This window comes from Eschrichtius robustus, chromosome 1, assembly GCF_028021215.1.
Source record: "Eschrichtius robustus isolate mEscRob2 chromosome 1, mEscRob2.pri, whole genome shotgun sequence".
Lineage (NCBI taxonomy): Eukaryota > Metazoa > Chordata > Mammalia > Artiodactyla > Eschrichtiidae > Eschrichtius > Eschrichtius robustus.
Genome location: NC_090824.1, coordinates 126,651,313 through 126,668,195, shown reverse-complemented (window position 1 = coordinate 126,668,195; position 16,883 = coordinate 126,651,313). Strand labels below are relative to the sequence as shown.

Here is a 16,883-nt window from a genome sequence, read left to right as displayed (position 1 = left end):
AGTCCATCCTGGGGCAGCCCAAGCTCTCCAGAGCACCCCCCAACCCAGTTGACTTCTAACCCTCAAGCCATCTCTTCCAAGGTCCTGCCTCTGGGCATGACTACACTTTCATTGTCTTGGACAAGTGCCCTCTTCATCTGGTGTGGAGAGGACAAATTTGAAGGGAAGATGGGTGTGGTTCGGTGGTGATTCGTTTGAGAGGTTAGATTTGCGGGAGACTGGCTTGGTTTCTTTGGGAGATTGCTTTGATTGGAGGACTGGCTTGGAAAGGTGACGAGATTTACGGGATGGAGGTCTTGGGCAATGGGACTGGCTATGTAATCTGCAGGGCCCGGTGTGAAAGGAAAATGTGGGGTCCCTTATTTAAAAAGGGGGACGAATTTCCAGATGGTGACAGCAGAGCATTAAACCAAGGCCAGAGCCCTTCTAAGCATGGGCCACATGCCCCTGCAGGTGTTGCACACCTGCAAAACCAGCCCTGTTAGGCAGGCAAGAGGTGTGTTTCACTGAAAGGCCAGGCTGATGGGGAGGAACCACAACTTCTGGATGCCCAGTGAGAGAGAGGTAGTGGTGGTCTCTGTGAGTCCATGGGGCCCTCCTGTCCTTGCATGAGAAGATTTCACGTGTCCAGAGGGTGAGACTCAGGCCAGGGGTCTCTGGAGGAAGCCGCAAGTCCTGGTCTATGAACCCTGGGTTCTCTCCTGTCCTCCACCTGTTCTGTTCCCTCCCTCTCCCCCGCCAGACTCTTTGGACGTGCACTCTGTCACGGGCATCATCGTGGGCGTCTGCCTGGGCCTCCTCTGCCTCCTGGCCTGCATGTGCGCTGGCCTGCGCCGTGGCCCCCACCGGTGGGTGAAGGAACCAGTCTGACCGCAAAGAGGAGAGGTTTCCAGAAGGGCTGCAGAGATGAGGGAGCAGGGAAAGTGGCCATGACTTGCTCTGGGCACTCCCAGCAGCCCCATTAAAGTTGACTCTGGGATGAAGGGGTTGGGAGTGATGACCTCATGAGAGTAGGGGGTGGGTTTAGGGAAGCCCCCCAGCATATCCCCTCAGCAAGGGCAGGCGTAGGTAGAGCTGCCTCTCTGCCGCTTCCTTGGTAGCTGAGAGCATCTTGCAAAGAGGGACCCCAAATCTCCAGATGCCTGGAGCCAAGGGAGGAAGGACCCCAGTGTAGTGTCACAGCTGTTTTGACAATCACAGAATTTCTTATTCATTGCACAGAACGGGAAATTAAGTCTCAGAGATGTGTAGGAACCTGCCCAGGGATACAGGCTGGACTAGATACCAGTCCCACGCCCACCCCTCTCTTTGACCACTGTGCTGTCCCCCATCTTCCCTTCCAGGGAAGCCCTCCCGGGCCTGTCCTCCACGGCCACTGCTGGGAACCCCACGCTGTACTCCCGAGCCCGCCTTGCCCCCCCCAGCCCCCCGGCTGCCCATGAACTGGAGTCCCTTGTGCACCCCCGTCCCCAGGATTGGTCCCCACCACCCTCAGACATCGAGGACAGGGCTGAAGTGCACAGCCTTATGGGTGGTGGCGGTCCTGACTGCCGGGGTCACTCCAAGAGAAAGGTGAGCCTGGGTAGGTCCAAGCCCCACACTGTGGCTCATGCCCAAATAGGACACCAGGGGGCGCGAGAGCGCAATGTGTGACCCCGTGAGAGAGCCCCTTCCCTCCTCCCCCCTCCCCTTCCTGGGCCAGCTGCAGAAGAAAAGGCACACTCTCCCTCCTCCTTGAAAGGGTTGGGAGGGCAGGGAAGCAGATGGGCCTCCATCCCTGGCAGAATAGGTCAGCCTGGTTCTCAGGAAGGAGGGGAGGGCCCCCGATGGGCTGTTTGCGGTTGATTCGGGGTGGCCAGAACACCCAGATCCCTCCTCATCCTGGGAGCTGGGGAGACCTCTAAGACCCGGCTCTCCCCAGTATGGGGAAAAGAGGCTGGTCAGTTTGGAGGTGGTCAAGTGGGACCGGGATCCGGATAAGGTGGGCCCACACAGGGCAGATCCCCTCCATCCTAGCCGTGGTGGCTCATCCTGCATTCTCTGACCAGCCAGCTCAAACCCCTGAGTCTTTCCTCATCCTTTCCCTGCCTCTGTGGTGAAGGAGACCCTGCCTGGCTCAGAAACCTCTGGGCTTTTCTGCAGGAGGATCTTTCTATCCTCAAATTCACCCCCAGACTCTCAGCCCATTCTGTGCTCCTCCCTACAGCCTTGGGGAGGGAGGTAGCAAGGGGGCCAAGAGAGTCCATGGAGGGAGCTCCATCCACTTCCCTCTCATACTTCACAGTCAAGCTCTCAATGCTCCCACTTCTCTTCCTGTGCAGATCTCCTGGGCTCAGCACGGTGGGCCGAGCTGGGCAGGTTCCTGGGCAGGCTGTGAGCTGCCCCAGGCAGGCCCCATGCCCTCTCTGACCCGGGCCCTGCTGCCCCCTGCTGGAACCGGGCAGACGCTGTTGCTGCAGGCTCTGGTGTATGACGCCATAAAGGTCAGTGTCCTGGGAGGAACGGGGAGGGAAGGAGAGGAGGGTCCCTGCGTTTGTGCAGAGCAAGTAGTGAATCCTCTGGAGAGCCCTGGTGGTAACTTCCCTGGGGCTAAAAGTCTAGCCAGCAGATCCGTGGAGCCTCTAAAGGTGAGTGGATGGAGGGCAGGCCAGTTTGGGAGAACCTGTATTTCTCTGGGCTGGGGACAATCCCTCCTCTACCTAGACGTAAGTGGGCCACAGCAGAATTACATGGATCTGACGGTGCACCCAGCCTGAGTGCACTCAGCCCTTCTTCCTATTCACTGAGGCCCTGACTGAATCTGGTACTTCTGGAACTCCTCAGCAAGGGCAAATGCGTAGTATTTCCCTGCCTTCCCATGGATCTGATCATCATCTCTTTTAGGACAGTCACTGTTCTTCCTTTACCAACTCCCATGTAATATATAACGGGCTCTGGGCTGGGGGTCAGTCTCTCTCCATCCCAAGAATGATGGTCATTCTTCTGATGGTCACTCTCAGTGATGGTTTTGTGTCCTCCTCTCTGACCAGGGCAATGGGAGGAAGAAGCCGCCCCCAGCCTGCAGGAACCAGGTGGAGGCCGAAGTCATTGTCCACTCTGACTTCAGTGCATCCAAAGGGAACCCTGACCTCCACCTCCAAGACCTGGAACCTGAGGATCCGCTGCCTTCAGAGGCTGCTGACCTCACTTTGGGTGTTATGGATCTCAGGCAAGGGGCAGACTGGCTGGACAGGGAGCTGGGAGGGTGTGAGCAGGCAAGCCCTGGGCCAGACAGACTTACCTGCCTGCCAGAGGCAGCCAGTGCCTCTTGCCCCTACCCGGACCTCCAGCCCAGTGAGGCTCTGGAGGAGGCCCCAGTGAACAGCTGCCAGCCAAAGGCCCCCTGCCCTCCAGCAGCCAGCCCAGGCCTGCCCAGAGCCCCAGTCTCCTCCTCTGCTTAGCTCCCTCGAGGGCACAGTTTGGGGCAGGCTGGTATGGATCATGGGACATGACACGTGTGGCCACACATGTACACGTGTCTGCCTGCAGGTACTGACCGTCATCAAGCCATTTGGAGCCTCCTAGGGTGCTTTGGCTCAGGGGAGAGGAAGAGGTGGATTATTCACTCTTCCCCACCCATGCTCTGTGACACGTGTGGTAGGCGAGAGACACTTGAAGCACAGCTATACGCGCTGTACACGTGTGAAGCGCATGTGCGTGTGCTGGTTGGTGAGCTGGGAAACCTTGGCCCGGGCAGTGGTCACTACGGCCTACTCCGTCCTCCAGGTCAGGACAGTGCCCCAGCGTGGTCCGTCCCCAGCCCTGTGGGCCCCCACCTCCGTCACCCAGCCTTTTATTACACACTCTGAGAGTGTCTCCAATGCCCTGTCTGACAGAGACAGCCCCAGCCCACTTCCTGTCTGGCTGGGCTGAGTGCAAGCAGGCTCTGAATGCCTAACGCTTTAGCTGCATCACCTCTGCCATGTCCCCGGTGCCCAAATTGAGAGGGTGACTCTGGCTCCCCTCAGAGCAACTCTGCATCTAGTGTTGTAATTGGGGAAGTGCCTAGTTTTGAAAATCTGCTTTCTCTTGCTCTCCCCTCCTTCCTCCCCGCTCACTCCTCTAGTGTCTGTCTCCCAGTCCCCCTGCTTTCCCAATCCTACTGCCCTTCTCTTCCTCCCTGATACCCCTTCCTTTCTTCTCTGCGCTTTCTCTGTCTCCTCTTTCCGTCTGTCTCTGCTGTCTCTCCCACCTCTCCCACACTGTGTCATGTGGTTCTCCTGCCTGGGTTCAATCTCTGCATCCTTCCCTAACAACATGACTACCTCATGTCTGTTCAAGGCCAGAGCGTGACTCCTGTGTCTGCCATCTACTTCAGCCGTCATCCTCCCACCCCCTTCCCATCTGTGCCTCCGTAGGCCCCTTCCCCAGGCAAACTGCCTACCCCCAGTGCAGGTTTGGAAAAGACCTTTCAGCTTCCCTTGCATCTGTCTGCCATACAAGGGGGTTTTTGAGATAAGGAAAGGGGAACACAACCCAGAAGCTTGGGGTAAAATTACTCCCTCCCTTCTAGGCAGGCAGGCAGATTTGCTGGATGGAGGGGTTTGGGGACCTTCCTTCCCAGTTGAAACTAGAAGGGTAGAAGGGGATGGAAATTCGGGGCTCCATGGCCCCACCGCTTCCCACTCTGTGCACCTTGAACATGAGCTGACGGCATGGAGGTGGAAGGAATCTCATCCTCTTGCGGTGCTGGAAGGGAGGGCTTCACACAGGACAAGGGTGATGGGCTCATTTCATTTTGTCTTTTCTTTAAATTCAATCCTGAAGTCATTTTCTGTTGACCCACCACACAGGGACAAGCTTGACTTCTGTTTCCTGTGGAGAGAAAACAAGGTCATTTATTTGATTTTGCACCTCAGCCTCTCATAGGAGCATCGAGTATGCGGTCTTTTCTCCCTGCATTCATCTTTTCTAACTGAGCAGCACATCAAGGGTTAACTCTGGCTTCTGGGCCAAATTAGAAATAACCAGTCTTTCCTTTTTTTTTTTAAATGGTGAAATGTCTCTCAGCGGAGTTGCAGCTTTCTCAGACCCTTTCAGCATCTGTGTTTATTACACTCGGGTGTCACTCACGTTTGACATCCGCACCTACATTTCCTCCTCCCCCTCCTTCAGGCAGCCTATGATAACACTAAAGATTATTAATGTTGGTTTTGTATCTCGTTAGGACAGAATTGTCACTTGTACTATTTCTGTAGCATTCAGCGTTGCTGTGGCTAACACTACTGTATGTGTTTCATCACTGCTCTGAAGGTCAAAAGCCTCATTTTATTTTGCTGGTTTGATTTTTTTATTTTCTAAAGGAAAAAAAAAAAACAAAAACTGCCCTGAATTAAATGGCTGTTTTAACAGTAGGCTCTTAGCATTACACCACATAGTCATTTTTCATGTTCTTGTTTAACAGGCAGTGAGGTTCTGGTTTAAATTAAATAGCTGCAAATGAGACAATTTATAACCCATTAGGTTGGGTGGAAAATTGTTTCTCAAAAGCAAATAAGTAATAAATCTGGTATCTGCCTATAACTCACAGTTGATAAGAAAGTGGCCATTACTCACTAGCATTATATATGATTTGGTCTCTGGGTAATTTGGAAGTGTTAGGTTTGTGTCTTTGCAACAGTATTTTTATTAGAAAAGAGTCCATTGGCCTTTTACAGGGTATTAATCCCTTTGTCATCTACCATCGATGCCTTACGGTTTTTGAGTCTCATTTAAAAACCTTTTCTTGATGCATGACAAGTGTAATCGGTACCTGCTCATTTATTTGTCTGTAGTTTTGCTGTATTATTTAATTATTTTTCCAGCGTTTTTTTCTCCTTACAAGTATGATATTCTTTAGTGTTAAGCCAAGGCATTGATCATGTATCTGTCCCTATAATGAGTTAATAAACTATTTTCCAAAAATGTTCTCTTTTGGAACCAAATGACTAGAATTTCCTCAGCCTTTCTGCATGAGAGAATGTATTTCCTACCAGGATGGGAAATGTTGGTTTTTGAGGGAAAGAGCAGGTGGTTATAAGAAAGAACTGATCTTTCTCTGAAAAAAAGGTAACCCTTGTACATTGCTGATGGGAATTTAAATTGGTACAGCCACTGTGGAAATCAGTATGGAGGTTTCTCACAAAACTAAAAATAGAACTACCCTATGACCCAGCAATCCCACTCCTGGGTATATATCAAAACAAAAACAAAAACAAAAACACTAATTTGAAAAGATACATGCACCCTAGTGTTCATAGCAGCATTATTTACAATTGCCAAGATACAGAAGCAACCTAAGTGTTTCATCAACAGAGGAATGGGTAAAGAAGATGCGGTAAATATATACAATGGAATACTACTCAGCCATAAAAGAGAATGAAATTCTGCCATTTGCAGCAACATGGATGGACTTGGAGGGTATCCTGCTAAGTGAAATAAGTCAGGGAAAAACAAATACTGTATGATATCACTTATATGTGGAATCTAAAAAATAAATGAATATAACAAAACAGAAACAGACCCATTAGACATAGAGAGTAAACTAGAGGTTACCAGTGGGGAGAGGAAGCGGAAGGGGCAAGATAGGGGTAGGGGGTTAACAGGTACTAACTTCTAGGTATAAAATAAATAAGCTAAAAGGATATATTGTGCAACACAGGGAATACAGTTATTTTATAACTATAAATGGAGTATAACCTTTAAAAATTATGAATCACTGTATTGTACACCTGTAACATAATATTGTACATCAAGTATACTTCAGTAAAATAAAATTTTAAAAGAGAACAGGTTACTCAGAATCCTAGGATAGGAACCCTCCCCACCAAAAAAACGAAAACAAAAACAAAAACGAACTGAACCATCTCCCTCCCTCAACAGGCACTTCAGAAAAGCACCTAAACTTAGGAAAGATGCTTTCTTTGATGACACTCTTTTAGGCTCTTCGGGGACCTCTTTCCATCTGGACACACATTTTTTAACTTTCTTGGGTGCAAGGGAGGAGTGAACCACCAACTCCAGAGATTTGGGCTCAACAACTCTTATTTGTTAACTCTGGTCTCCAAAATTGCCCATGCCTGCATGTTCACACATGTGGGCACTGTGCCTACAAGCTCAGAGACCCATACATGCACTCTCACCTTCACGAACACCCTTGTGTCCGTTAACTCAAACCTAAGCACAATAGTCACACAGCAAACTCCACACTTACACCCCACACACATCTCAGGATCACAGTTGGCAGCTACTCTGTTAAGATCTTTACAGTGCCTGGAGTGTGGTTGCTTTTCTACTGCAGGGAACCAAGAGCCAGAGGCTGGCTGCCCTGCCCAGGACCACCCCCAAAGTGGCTAGTGAGCCAGCCCCAAGTTAATTGACAGATCATAGGGAGAGATACTGCACATTTTGCATGCAGGAGAATAGCCATTATTTGCATATCACTCTCAGAGCAAGCGTTGTGATAAAGAAGAATTAAACACTTGTCAAAATGAATTTAAAATGACAGCATCCCAGGACACCAATTTGACCTCTCCTGAGTCTAGGACAAGCCAAGAAGGGGTTGTTGAGAATTCAAGCCCTGCAGGAGGGAGTTCCAGGACTTTGGGCCCACGGGAGGGCCCCCCCCCCCTCTCTTTCCTATGGCCAATAGAAGCTCATCATTCCTGCCCTTCCTCATAATGAGATTGGTTTGGAGCTTCGGTGTGTGCCCGACCCTGAATTTCTCCATTGCCTCCTACTGGTCTCTCCTGTGTCTCAAGTCCTGCCTCTCAAGCTCACCTTCCAGTTGCTACTACAGAGTAAGGAGTCCCTGGGCTGCACAAACCCCATCACTAGTAAACTTACTGATTTCTGGAGGCCTTTTCTTTACTCATCTGCACCAAAGTTAGTTTTATATATGGTTAACATTCCTGCTCCAAGATTCCGGAGTTGGTACGGAAAGAGATGTAATTACTCCTCTGCCAGACCAGTCCAATGCCAATAGCTGAGTGAGGCAGAGACTACCCTCTTTAAGCCTCCTGCTCCTTGAACTTAGTAGATGCTCAGTAATTTTGATGGACTAGCACATCATGCTGGACTCAACAGAAGATCATTTAATAGTGAGTGGCCACGACTGAAGATCTCTGAGGGCGAGCATGGGGATGTATCTCCTAAGAGGCATACCTATCTTCCGTAACACTTCTTACCCGAGGCTGATGCTGTCTCCTTTTATGTTCTCTGACATGAAACCTTGAGTCTTCTTTGTGGCATAGAAATGTAACTGGAAATTTTAACTTTCAATATGCTTTCCCAGTTACCAGGCTATTTGTCATGACCTGTGTCCTTTAAATTTCCCTATGAGTGAGCAGGGGAGATATGATTATCTTTCAGATGAGTTCCAAGAGTGACTGCCTGGGTTTGCGGGGCTAAACAGCGGGCAGAACATCGGAACCGGGTCACTTTAGTGTTCTCATTGTCCTGTTGGTTCCGCTCTCCCAGGGCCCGGGATGAAGCTGCCTTCCCACTTCTCCTACCTCTGTCCATCCAAGCGCCAGAACTCTTCAGTCTGAAGAGGCCAGTCTTGCAGCTAAACGTCCTAGCCTTTGGCTGGAAGGACCGGAAACCAAAGGAAAACCGAATCTTCGACAACTTTGTGCAGCTTTTAGGGAATTATCTCGACAATATAGACTTGGACACGGTGCAGGAGGGCGCAGCAGGAAGAGTGGGTCAGAGGGAATCCCGCTGCTTTGCGGGTTTCTCCGCAGCCCAGAGCCATTCAGCGGTCCGCTGGGTCTCCACTTCCCCAGTCGCCCCCAAGTCCGGGGCTGGCCCGCGGGGGAGGGGTACGGGGCTGCAGCTCGGGACGGCGCCCGCCCCTCCGGCCCCAGTTCAAAGCGCAGGGGGCGCGTCCGCCGCGCAGCCGGGAATGTCCGGCCGCTTAAAGCGCTCGCCGGCTCTTTTGTTCCCCAGACCGGGCCTCCGGGGAGAGGGGGCTGGGGGAGGGGACCGGGAGGGGAGGGAAGGGGGGCGGCGGGCGGCGGGAAGAGGGAGGGGCGGGCGCGGGCGGTGCGAGTGCGGAGCGCGCACCCCGGGCGAGGCTGACAGATCGCCGGGGTGGGTGCAAGATGGCGCAAGCGGCCGCGCTCCCCCTGCGCCCCCGGCGCTCCTAGGCAGGCATGTGGCCCCAGCCCCCAGCCGCCCGGGCTCGGCCCCGGCCGGAGCCCCGGCCCCGGCCCCGGCGCCGGCCCCGCGGGACGCTGTGAGCCGCGAGAGGCCCCAGAGCCGCGCGTCGCCGAGCCGAGCGGACCGCGAGCCCCATGGCTGCTGGGCGCGCCGCGCCCCCGCGCTGCCGGCCCCGGCTCCTGCTGCCTCTGCTGCTGTTGCTGCTGCTGCCCGCGCCGAGCGACGGTGAGCTAGGGCGCCCGCGAGCCGGCGGCTGAGGACCGAGCCCCGGGAAGGGCGAGAAGGGAGTAAGCGGGCGCGAGGGGCGGACCCGGGGAGAGCGGCGCGGACCTGCGGGTCGGAGGGACTTGCCCGAGAAGGGGAGGCGAACGGGACGGGGCGCTGAGGCCGGGTTGCCGGGGGCGGCAGGGGGATGCTGAGGATGGAGCCCCCCGAAGAGAGACCGGCATTCCGTCCGCTGCGTCTCCAGGACTCAGGGCAGTACCCGAGCCCGGACCGAGGGGCAAGGAGCGCGGCAAAGCAGGAGCTCGGCGGGCAGGCTGGAGTTGGGGAGAGGGGGAAACGAGCCATGGGAGACCGCAGGGCTGAGGCCCGTCCGAGGGGGCGAGCTGGGGTGCTTGGAGCCCAGGGGTGGGCACAGAGTGGCCCGAGGCGGCCGAGGCAGGAGACGGCAGACCCCGGGGGCGGAGGCCGGGACCGAGCGGGCTGCGCTGGGCGGAGAGAGCACGTCGTGGATTTGGAGCCGGGACTGGGACACGGAGTGCGAGGGAGAGACCGAGGATGAGGAGGAGGAGGAAGATTCCCGGCGGGCCGCGCGTGGGGAGGGATAAACCCGAGAGACACCCCGCGAGCTGAGGAAGGGGGGAGAGAAGCCGACCGAGGGCTAGCGAGCGGCGGGGATGCTCACGTGCCCGCCCTGCCCCGGAGGGTGCACACGCAGAGCTCGGGGTTTGCCGGCTTTGCCGCCCGGAGCTCCGTTACCACCATCCTGTTCCCTCAGTGCCTGTAACGGGCCCATCTCACGGGAGAGGGGCGCAAATCTAGTCCCTTCCCCTCCCACCCCAAGTTCTCAACAGACACTCCTCTGGGCAGTATTCTCTCCCCTCTTAGCTCGGGAGAAGCGGAATATCGCGGCCGCCTCTAGGAGAAACTTTATCCCCCAGTTGCTGTACTGGGCTTGGGATGGGGAGCTGAGGCTGCTGAAACGCAGTTCCTGGGAAGGATGGGTAGGGATTTAAAGGGGCGTGACCCTCAAATGTCCTAAAATACGAATCACCTATACCTGAGGGTGGGGGAAACGCCCCTAACCCCAGCCTTCCTCCTCCTTTCTCCCCACCCCCCGCCCCATCTCCCCCCAGCCAGGGAGGGCGCTGGTCTGTTAGGGAGGGGCCAGCTCCCGGATCGCTAGTTCCTTGGAAATGTGAGGAGGGGTCTGTGGATGCCTTTTCAGCCCAGGTGGGTTCATTCCTCCTAGAGTGAAGTTGTAACTGGTCTGGTAAGTTGCTCGCTCGGCATCATGCCTGGGATTGGAGCTCTTGTACTTCCTCTCCGGCTTCTTCTGATTCCCTGATCACCCTCTTCTCCCTTCTCTTCTTTCCCCTCCTCTTCCAGTTCTTTCCTCTTCTGCAGGAGTGAAGAGGTTGCTGGGAGTAAAGGTTCTAGGAACCTCCCTCTTTCTAAATTTTGGGAAATCTGAGTAGATGTTTGGTATCCCTCATCCTCCTTATGACAAAGGCAAAAGAAGCAAAGCAACCAAAACCCAGAGCATCCTAGGGGTGGGGCAGTGGAGCTGGACCGTCGCCTAGCCTGTACCCAGTACTGGGCCCATACACCCTTCTCCCTGCCAGGCGTCGGACCAGGCCTCAGATGGTTTTGCCAGCAAAATGAAGCAGTGATTTATTACTATCTCACTTTATATTTGTTTAGAACTTTTAACTTTTCATAGTGCAGTGCCTTTGAGTCTGTTAGTCATATTTAACAACCCTACGACGCAAGCCATATTGTTGTTCCTGATTTAAACAGACGAGGACCGAGAAGCCCGGAGAGGTTGAATACTTTACCTGAGGTCACACCCTGAAAGTCTGTGAGGCTTCAGTGCTTAACCAGGGTGACCACAGAAGTGGCAACAGCTGTATTGGAATCAGTGTTGCTTTTAGATCCCAGATTTGCAGCTATTAACTCTGAGGCCTCGGACAAGTTGCTTAACATCTCTGGGCTTCAGTTTCCTTTTCTGTAAAAGATACAAATAAAAAAAAAGATGGTAGGAACAATATCCATCTCTCTGAGATGGTCTGTTGATTAAGTAACTATACTGCATGAGATGCACAAAGGTCTATATATTAATAGAGATTCCTATTAACATCACAGAATGATGGGGATGGGGTACACAGATCCAGAGAACTTGGAACACCTGTGTCTGCTCATTCCACACTAACCTCTCCTTTTCCTCTCATCTCCCCCGCCTGATGCAGGTCTTGGCCACTCTGCCGAGCTGGCATTTGCTGTGGAGCCAAGTGATGATGTTGCAGTCCCTGGGCAGCCTGTAGTGCTGGGCTGCAAGGTGGAGGGGACCCCTCCAGTGCGAATCACCTGGAGGAAGAATGGGGTGGAGCTGCCGGAGAGTACCCACTCCACCGTGCTGGCCAATGGGTCCTTGATGATCCGCCACTTCCTGCTGGATGGAGGAGGCGGCCCTTCAGACGAGGGGGACTATGAGTGTGTGGCTCAGAACCGCTTTGGGCTGGTGGTCAGCCGGAAGGCTCGAATCCAGGCTGCAAGTAAGTGGGTGCCCTTACTTTTTTTTTTCCAGGCCATGGAGGGATAGAGGGAGCAGTTCCATCTTATGCAGCTTCTGGAGCCCTAATTTCTCAGCATGGGTCAGTTGAGAGGAGCATAGCAGTAATTTGCGGTGGTGGAATTATATCATATACTCATTTAACTGGTTGGAATGCAATTTGACAAGAATGTAGCCAAACACTGTTGTGGGAAGAGGGAGAGAGAGACAGCAAGCTTTATCCAGTTCTTGGGTCAGTGTGTCTTAGTTTCCATATGCCTGTATATTATGAGCATCCCAGTCTATTGGGTATGATTTTTGTGTTTAAATATAAACAATTGTCATACTTCGGGGTAATTTAAGAGATTTTTGAAGGGTAATTTTGGTTACATGCAATTTTTCATTACGTGCTGACTTTCAAACCTTTTGGGTAGAATAAAACCTCACTGTACCGGTGATGACATTCTGAAGCTTGTCAACAATTTGCTTTACAAAAAATATGATAGAATAATTTCAGGGTTAACACAATGATGACATTACTCCCACTCACCTTCATGCTAGTGTACTTTTTAAAAAATTTCAGCTTTATTGAGGTATAATTGACAATAAAATTATCAGATTTTTAAAGTGTACATTGTGGTGACTTGACATTTGGTGTGCTTTTTAGATTGGGAGAGAAGAGGTGTTTCAGCTCTAGACTTGTGCTTTGCTTGTGCTGATGGACCACCAGTAATTGTGGTGATGAAATGATGGCCGTGCTTTACTGCCCTTTCCTGCAAAAAGTCTGTTGTTGTTGTTGTTTAATCTGTATACACTCACTGTTACATAACAATGAATTTTTACATAAACCAAAATTATTTATGTATCTTGGGAAGGTGGCAGGCTGTGAGGGTGGGAGGTCATGGTTGAGAACCACTGCTCTTGAGGAGGGGCAAAAGTTTTGCCAAGTGGAAAATGTTCTCCATCCCATATCTCTCTGCTTCTGTGGGGGGGGTGTCACTTAAAGGGGTTGCTTTAACTTTGGTTGGTAATCATTTTAGCGAATACTTATAAAGCAAGTGCGGCATACCGGGCTCCCTGCCTAAGTGCTTTACATGAATTATCTCATTTAGTCATCGTGATGACACTGGAAGATAGGCAGTTATCATCCCTCTTTTACAGATGAAAAAACTGAGATTTAGGGGGATTTGTGACATTCTGGTGAGCAGAGGAGCCAGGACTGCAGTCTAGGTATTCTGAACCCTGCACAGTCCCACTTAACTCCTGTGGCACGCTGCCTCTTCCCCATCTGATCGCTGACAAGTTTCTTCCTGGCTCTGAGGGCATTTGCACAGTTGCTCTGAACGGCTGGTGAGTGATGAATCATTCTGAGGCAGGAGCCCTCTAGTTGGGTTTAAGATGCCCCTTTGTTCTAAGGATGGCTCATCCAGGCCCCCATATGGAGCTCTCTGGGAGGCAGCCCTGGACCTTGAGACTGAATCACTTCTGGCTCAGCGACCCCTCATCCCCCAGTCCTCCTGGCGGTGTAGGGGAAGGCTGGTGCAGCTTCTGAGCAGATGGCTGGGTGTGAGGAAGAGAAGCGTGGACGGAGCGTAGGGACCCGAGGAAGATTTTCAGGCGGGAGAAAAGAGACTTCTCAGGGAGCTGCTCCCTGGCTTGTGTCACCACTGAAAGTTAGATGGCCCCTGCATCACCAGCCTAGAATTCTGGGAGATGAATCCCCAGGTGTTTATATATAGCTAATTGTAAATGTGCTTTTCTGTAAATGGTAATACCTTCAAGATGTTTGGCTTCCTTAAACTCCTAACAGTATAAGAAAAGTGAGCTGTGGGCTCTGGTTGGGGGAAGGGCCAGTGGGCGAGGTCAGCTTGGTTAATCCTTTGGGGTCCTGGGGACAGCTGGGGGTTTGCCTCCAAACACTGGCAGTCTGATGCAGCCTCTCTCCCCAACAAGGCTCGTGGCCCCATGGGGAATGTTTGGATACCAAGCAACCGGGTGGCTGGATCCCCTTTTCTCACTTCATAGGCTGAGGTCCCTAGGAACCTCCAAAGCTGATTAGCTGCCTGGGTTTTCTCCTTTGGTAATAACTCCCTGCCCGCATGCCCGCAGGCAGGGCAGATGTTCAGATGTTGTGTGACATGGGAGGGTGCCTTCTGAAAAGGTGTGAGGTGCCCTCCAGAGCCCCTGATTCTCCTGCCCGCTCCACAGGGGCTGATAGGGCGGGGGTATGCTAAGCGCCCCTCACAGACACACAGTCCCAGGGGACTAGCCCAGTGAGGCAGCTAGGGGTCCAGGTGAGTGTGGGCAGGTCTGCTGGGGCATCCAAGCTCTGGGCCAGAGGCCGATGGCTGGGAATGCCCCCTCTCCCATCCCAGTGGGCTTGGATGCTGTCATTGAAAGATGGCCTGCCCAGGATGGGCTAGACTACAGGCTGATTCCTTGGGTGCTTTAGTTCCAAGTATCTCCTTTTTAGGACAGAGCGGCTCACGGTCCTAGGAACACTCGTGCTTCCAGCACGTCTGGTTTCTCTGCCTTGCTGTTCCATGTGTTTATAGTTCGGGGGCTGAAAATTGAGACACTTGTTAAGGATGAGACCCTGGACAAGTTAATCTCTCCGTGGCCCAGTTTCCTCACCATTATGTGAAATGTGCATATAATCCTAGTTTGTAGGATGGTTGTAAGGACTAACACACCCCATGCTTTGCCTGGCACAGAGGAGGCGCTCGGTAATGGAGTCAATACCTTTTTCTTCATTTAAAGGTGATTCCACTGATGTTGCCAGCAATAGCAGACTGCCTGAATCCGCTCCCAGCCCCCCAGCTTTCTCCCGCGCTGGGATTCAGTTAGGGAGTACTCTAGGGAAATCTCTCAAGGAGTAGAATTATTGGAGCCGGAGTACAACCTGTTCTGTTTTAACCCCTTCGTGGGAGGGCCTGGGGATTCTCCCAAGCCTCTGAGCATTGTCTGAAGCTTGGCTGGCCTGTGAGACCCTCTGCCATCCCTCTGGAGGGGCTCCAGGAAGGGCATTTGGGTCACCCGATCCAGTGGGAACATGCATTGACTCACACCTGTTGAGGTCTGTGTGCCTGGATGACTCCAAAGAGGGATGGGCTAGCTACAAGGAGGGGGGATGACTGGGAGGGAGACCCACCGCCAGCTCTCCTCAGGCAGATGCCCTCATTTCCTGCCTCTCACTTCCTGGCCTCAGTTCTTGGTCTCAGGCCCCTTGGGAAACTGGAGCTAGATGATCTAGATCAGGACTTCTCAGACTTTTCTGTGCCTGTGAGTTACCTGGGGATCTTGATAAAATTCAGATTGTGAATCAGTAGGTCTAGGCCAAGGCCTGGGGTTCTGCAAGTCTAACGAGATCCTAGGTGATGCCAATGGTGCTGGCCCACAGGTGCGGAGGAGAGCCCCCTCCCATGTCAGAATCACTGGCTCGGTTCGGGGGGGGGGGTCTGTGGGCAACACAGTGAAGTCCATAGAATATGGGCTTCAGAGCCACACCTAGGTGGGTCTGAACCCCAACTCTGCCACTCACTGATGATGTGTCCTTAGCAAGAGTTACTTTGAACTCTCTTGAGTCTTTGTGCTCTCATCTGAAAAAAATGAGCATAATCCCATCAGCCTATCAGGGTCGTTGGAGGATTAAATGAGGTGATGGATGGAAAGCACCTGGCACAGGACTTGGCCTCTAGGAAATGCTCATTAAGTATTATTGTTAGTGCTAGGTATTGAGCGCTAATTTAGGATGAGGACCAGCCTGTTCCAATGCAGGCAGGGCTCTCAAAGAGCCAGGAATGCCTCCCCCGCAGCCTGGGGCCATCCTGACTGGGGTACCCAGCAATGGTTATGAGGGTGGGCTGTGGAGGCAAACACACCCCCAGCTGGAGGGACTTGGGCAACTGGACTCTCTGAGTCTGTTTCCTCATCTTTAAATTGGAGGAAATAATACTTACCAAGGAGGAATGCTATGAGGATCACCTATGAGAATACACGTAAAGAACTTAGCACAGTGCAGGGTACGTAGAAAGTGTTCCTTAGATACTATCTTTATTCTGGGGAGGTAACAGAGGTGAGAAATGTGAAATTCTAAGCTCCTTTAGATGTGGTGGTTCCAGGAAGGCACTGGTGAGCCCAGACTCCTAGAAAGAGGCAGCGGAGTATGGTGAGAGGAGTGGAAGTCCAATTCTAGTCCCCTGCTGTCTCCACCCCAGTAAGTCACCTACGTCTCAGGCCCTCAGTCACCCACTCCTAAAGGCTGAATCATTCTCAGCCTGTCTGAGGGAGGGCAGTTTAACTAGCTACTCTGGAATCTCTTTCAGCAGCAAGACCCATGCTTGTGTGGATCTGGGGGCAGGGTCTGGGCAGAGGTCTGTGGAACCAGGTCTGGATGGGGGGTTGGGAAAACTTTGGGCTGGAGCTGCTGGGTGGTACAGCTTGTGTGAGGGGACCCCGGAGGGCCTCAGTGTAGACAGTGGGATGTGCAGGGAAGCGGTTCCTGGCGCAATGGCTGGTAACCCTGGAAGCCTTTGTCACCTGGAGGCCTGGGATGTGGAACCCAAGCTTTTCTTTCCTCCTTGAGGGGCAGCTCAGCCAAAGTAACCCTGAGGAAGTCTCCCCTCTGCCCCTTGCACACGTCTGCCTACCCATTAGAGCAGGAAGCAGGTGCTGCAGCTGAGGTGCTGCCGGTGTGATGAGTGAGTGGCCATGACAAGGCCTACTCTCACGCCAGGCGGGTCACCCATAAGCATGCTGTGGCGCAGAGGTAGGTGCAAATGGGTGAGGGTCGGGGCCTTCTCCCTGCCAGTCAGTACTCCACACACCAACCCCATTTGGTGTTCCTGAGAAGCTGTGAGGTGTGATGGAAAGGCCCTTGCCTGGACACAAGGAGTCCTGTGTGGCTCTGGGCAAGTCACTTACCCTCTCT

At 52.7% G+C, this 16,883-nt stretch overlaps 2 protein-coding genes across 5 annotated transcripts in view; both read left to right on the top strand.

Annotated features, from left to right (window-relative positions):
* The window catches only part of IGDCC4 (immunoglobulin superfamily DCC subclass member 4), a 37,798-nt gene extending 31,855 nt beyond the window's left edge, over positions 1 to 5,943 (top strand). For 3 of the 4 annotated variants that reach the window (XM_068553749.1, XM_068553781.1, XM_068553770.1), the window contains exons 17-20: positions 743 to 848; positions 1,344 to 1,572; positions 2,322 to 2,483; positions 3,030 to 5,943. In XM_068553749.1, the coding sequence (XP_068409850.1) occupies positions 743 to 848; positions 1,344 to 1,572; positions 2,322 to 2,483; positions 3,030 to 3,440 (908 nt within the window). In that variant the 3' untranslated portion in view covers positions 3,441 to 5,943. The remainder of the gene's footprint in view (positions 1 to 742; positions 849 to 1,343; positions 1,573 to 2,321; positions 2,484 to 3,029) is intronic. The other variant, XM_068553760.1, reaches the window with a different exon arrangement.
* A 3,371-nt stretch (positions 5,944 to 9,314) lies between these two features.
* IGDCC3 (immunoglobulin superfamily DCC subclass member 3) overlaps positions 9,315 to 16,883 on the top strand; it is a 40,896-nt gene continuing 33,327 nt past the window's right edge. The window contains exons 1-2 of the mRNA XM_068541534.1: positions 9,315 to 9,405; positions 11,652 to 11,957. Of these exons, the coding sequence (XP_068397635.1) occupies positions 9,315 to 9,405; positions 11,652 to 11,957 (397 nt within the window). The remainder of the gene's footprint in view (positions 9,406 to 11,651; positions 11,958 to 16,883) is intronic.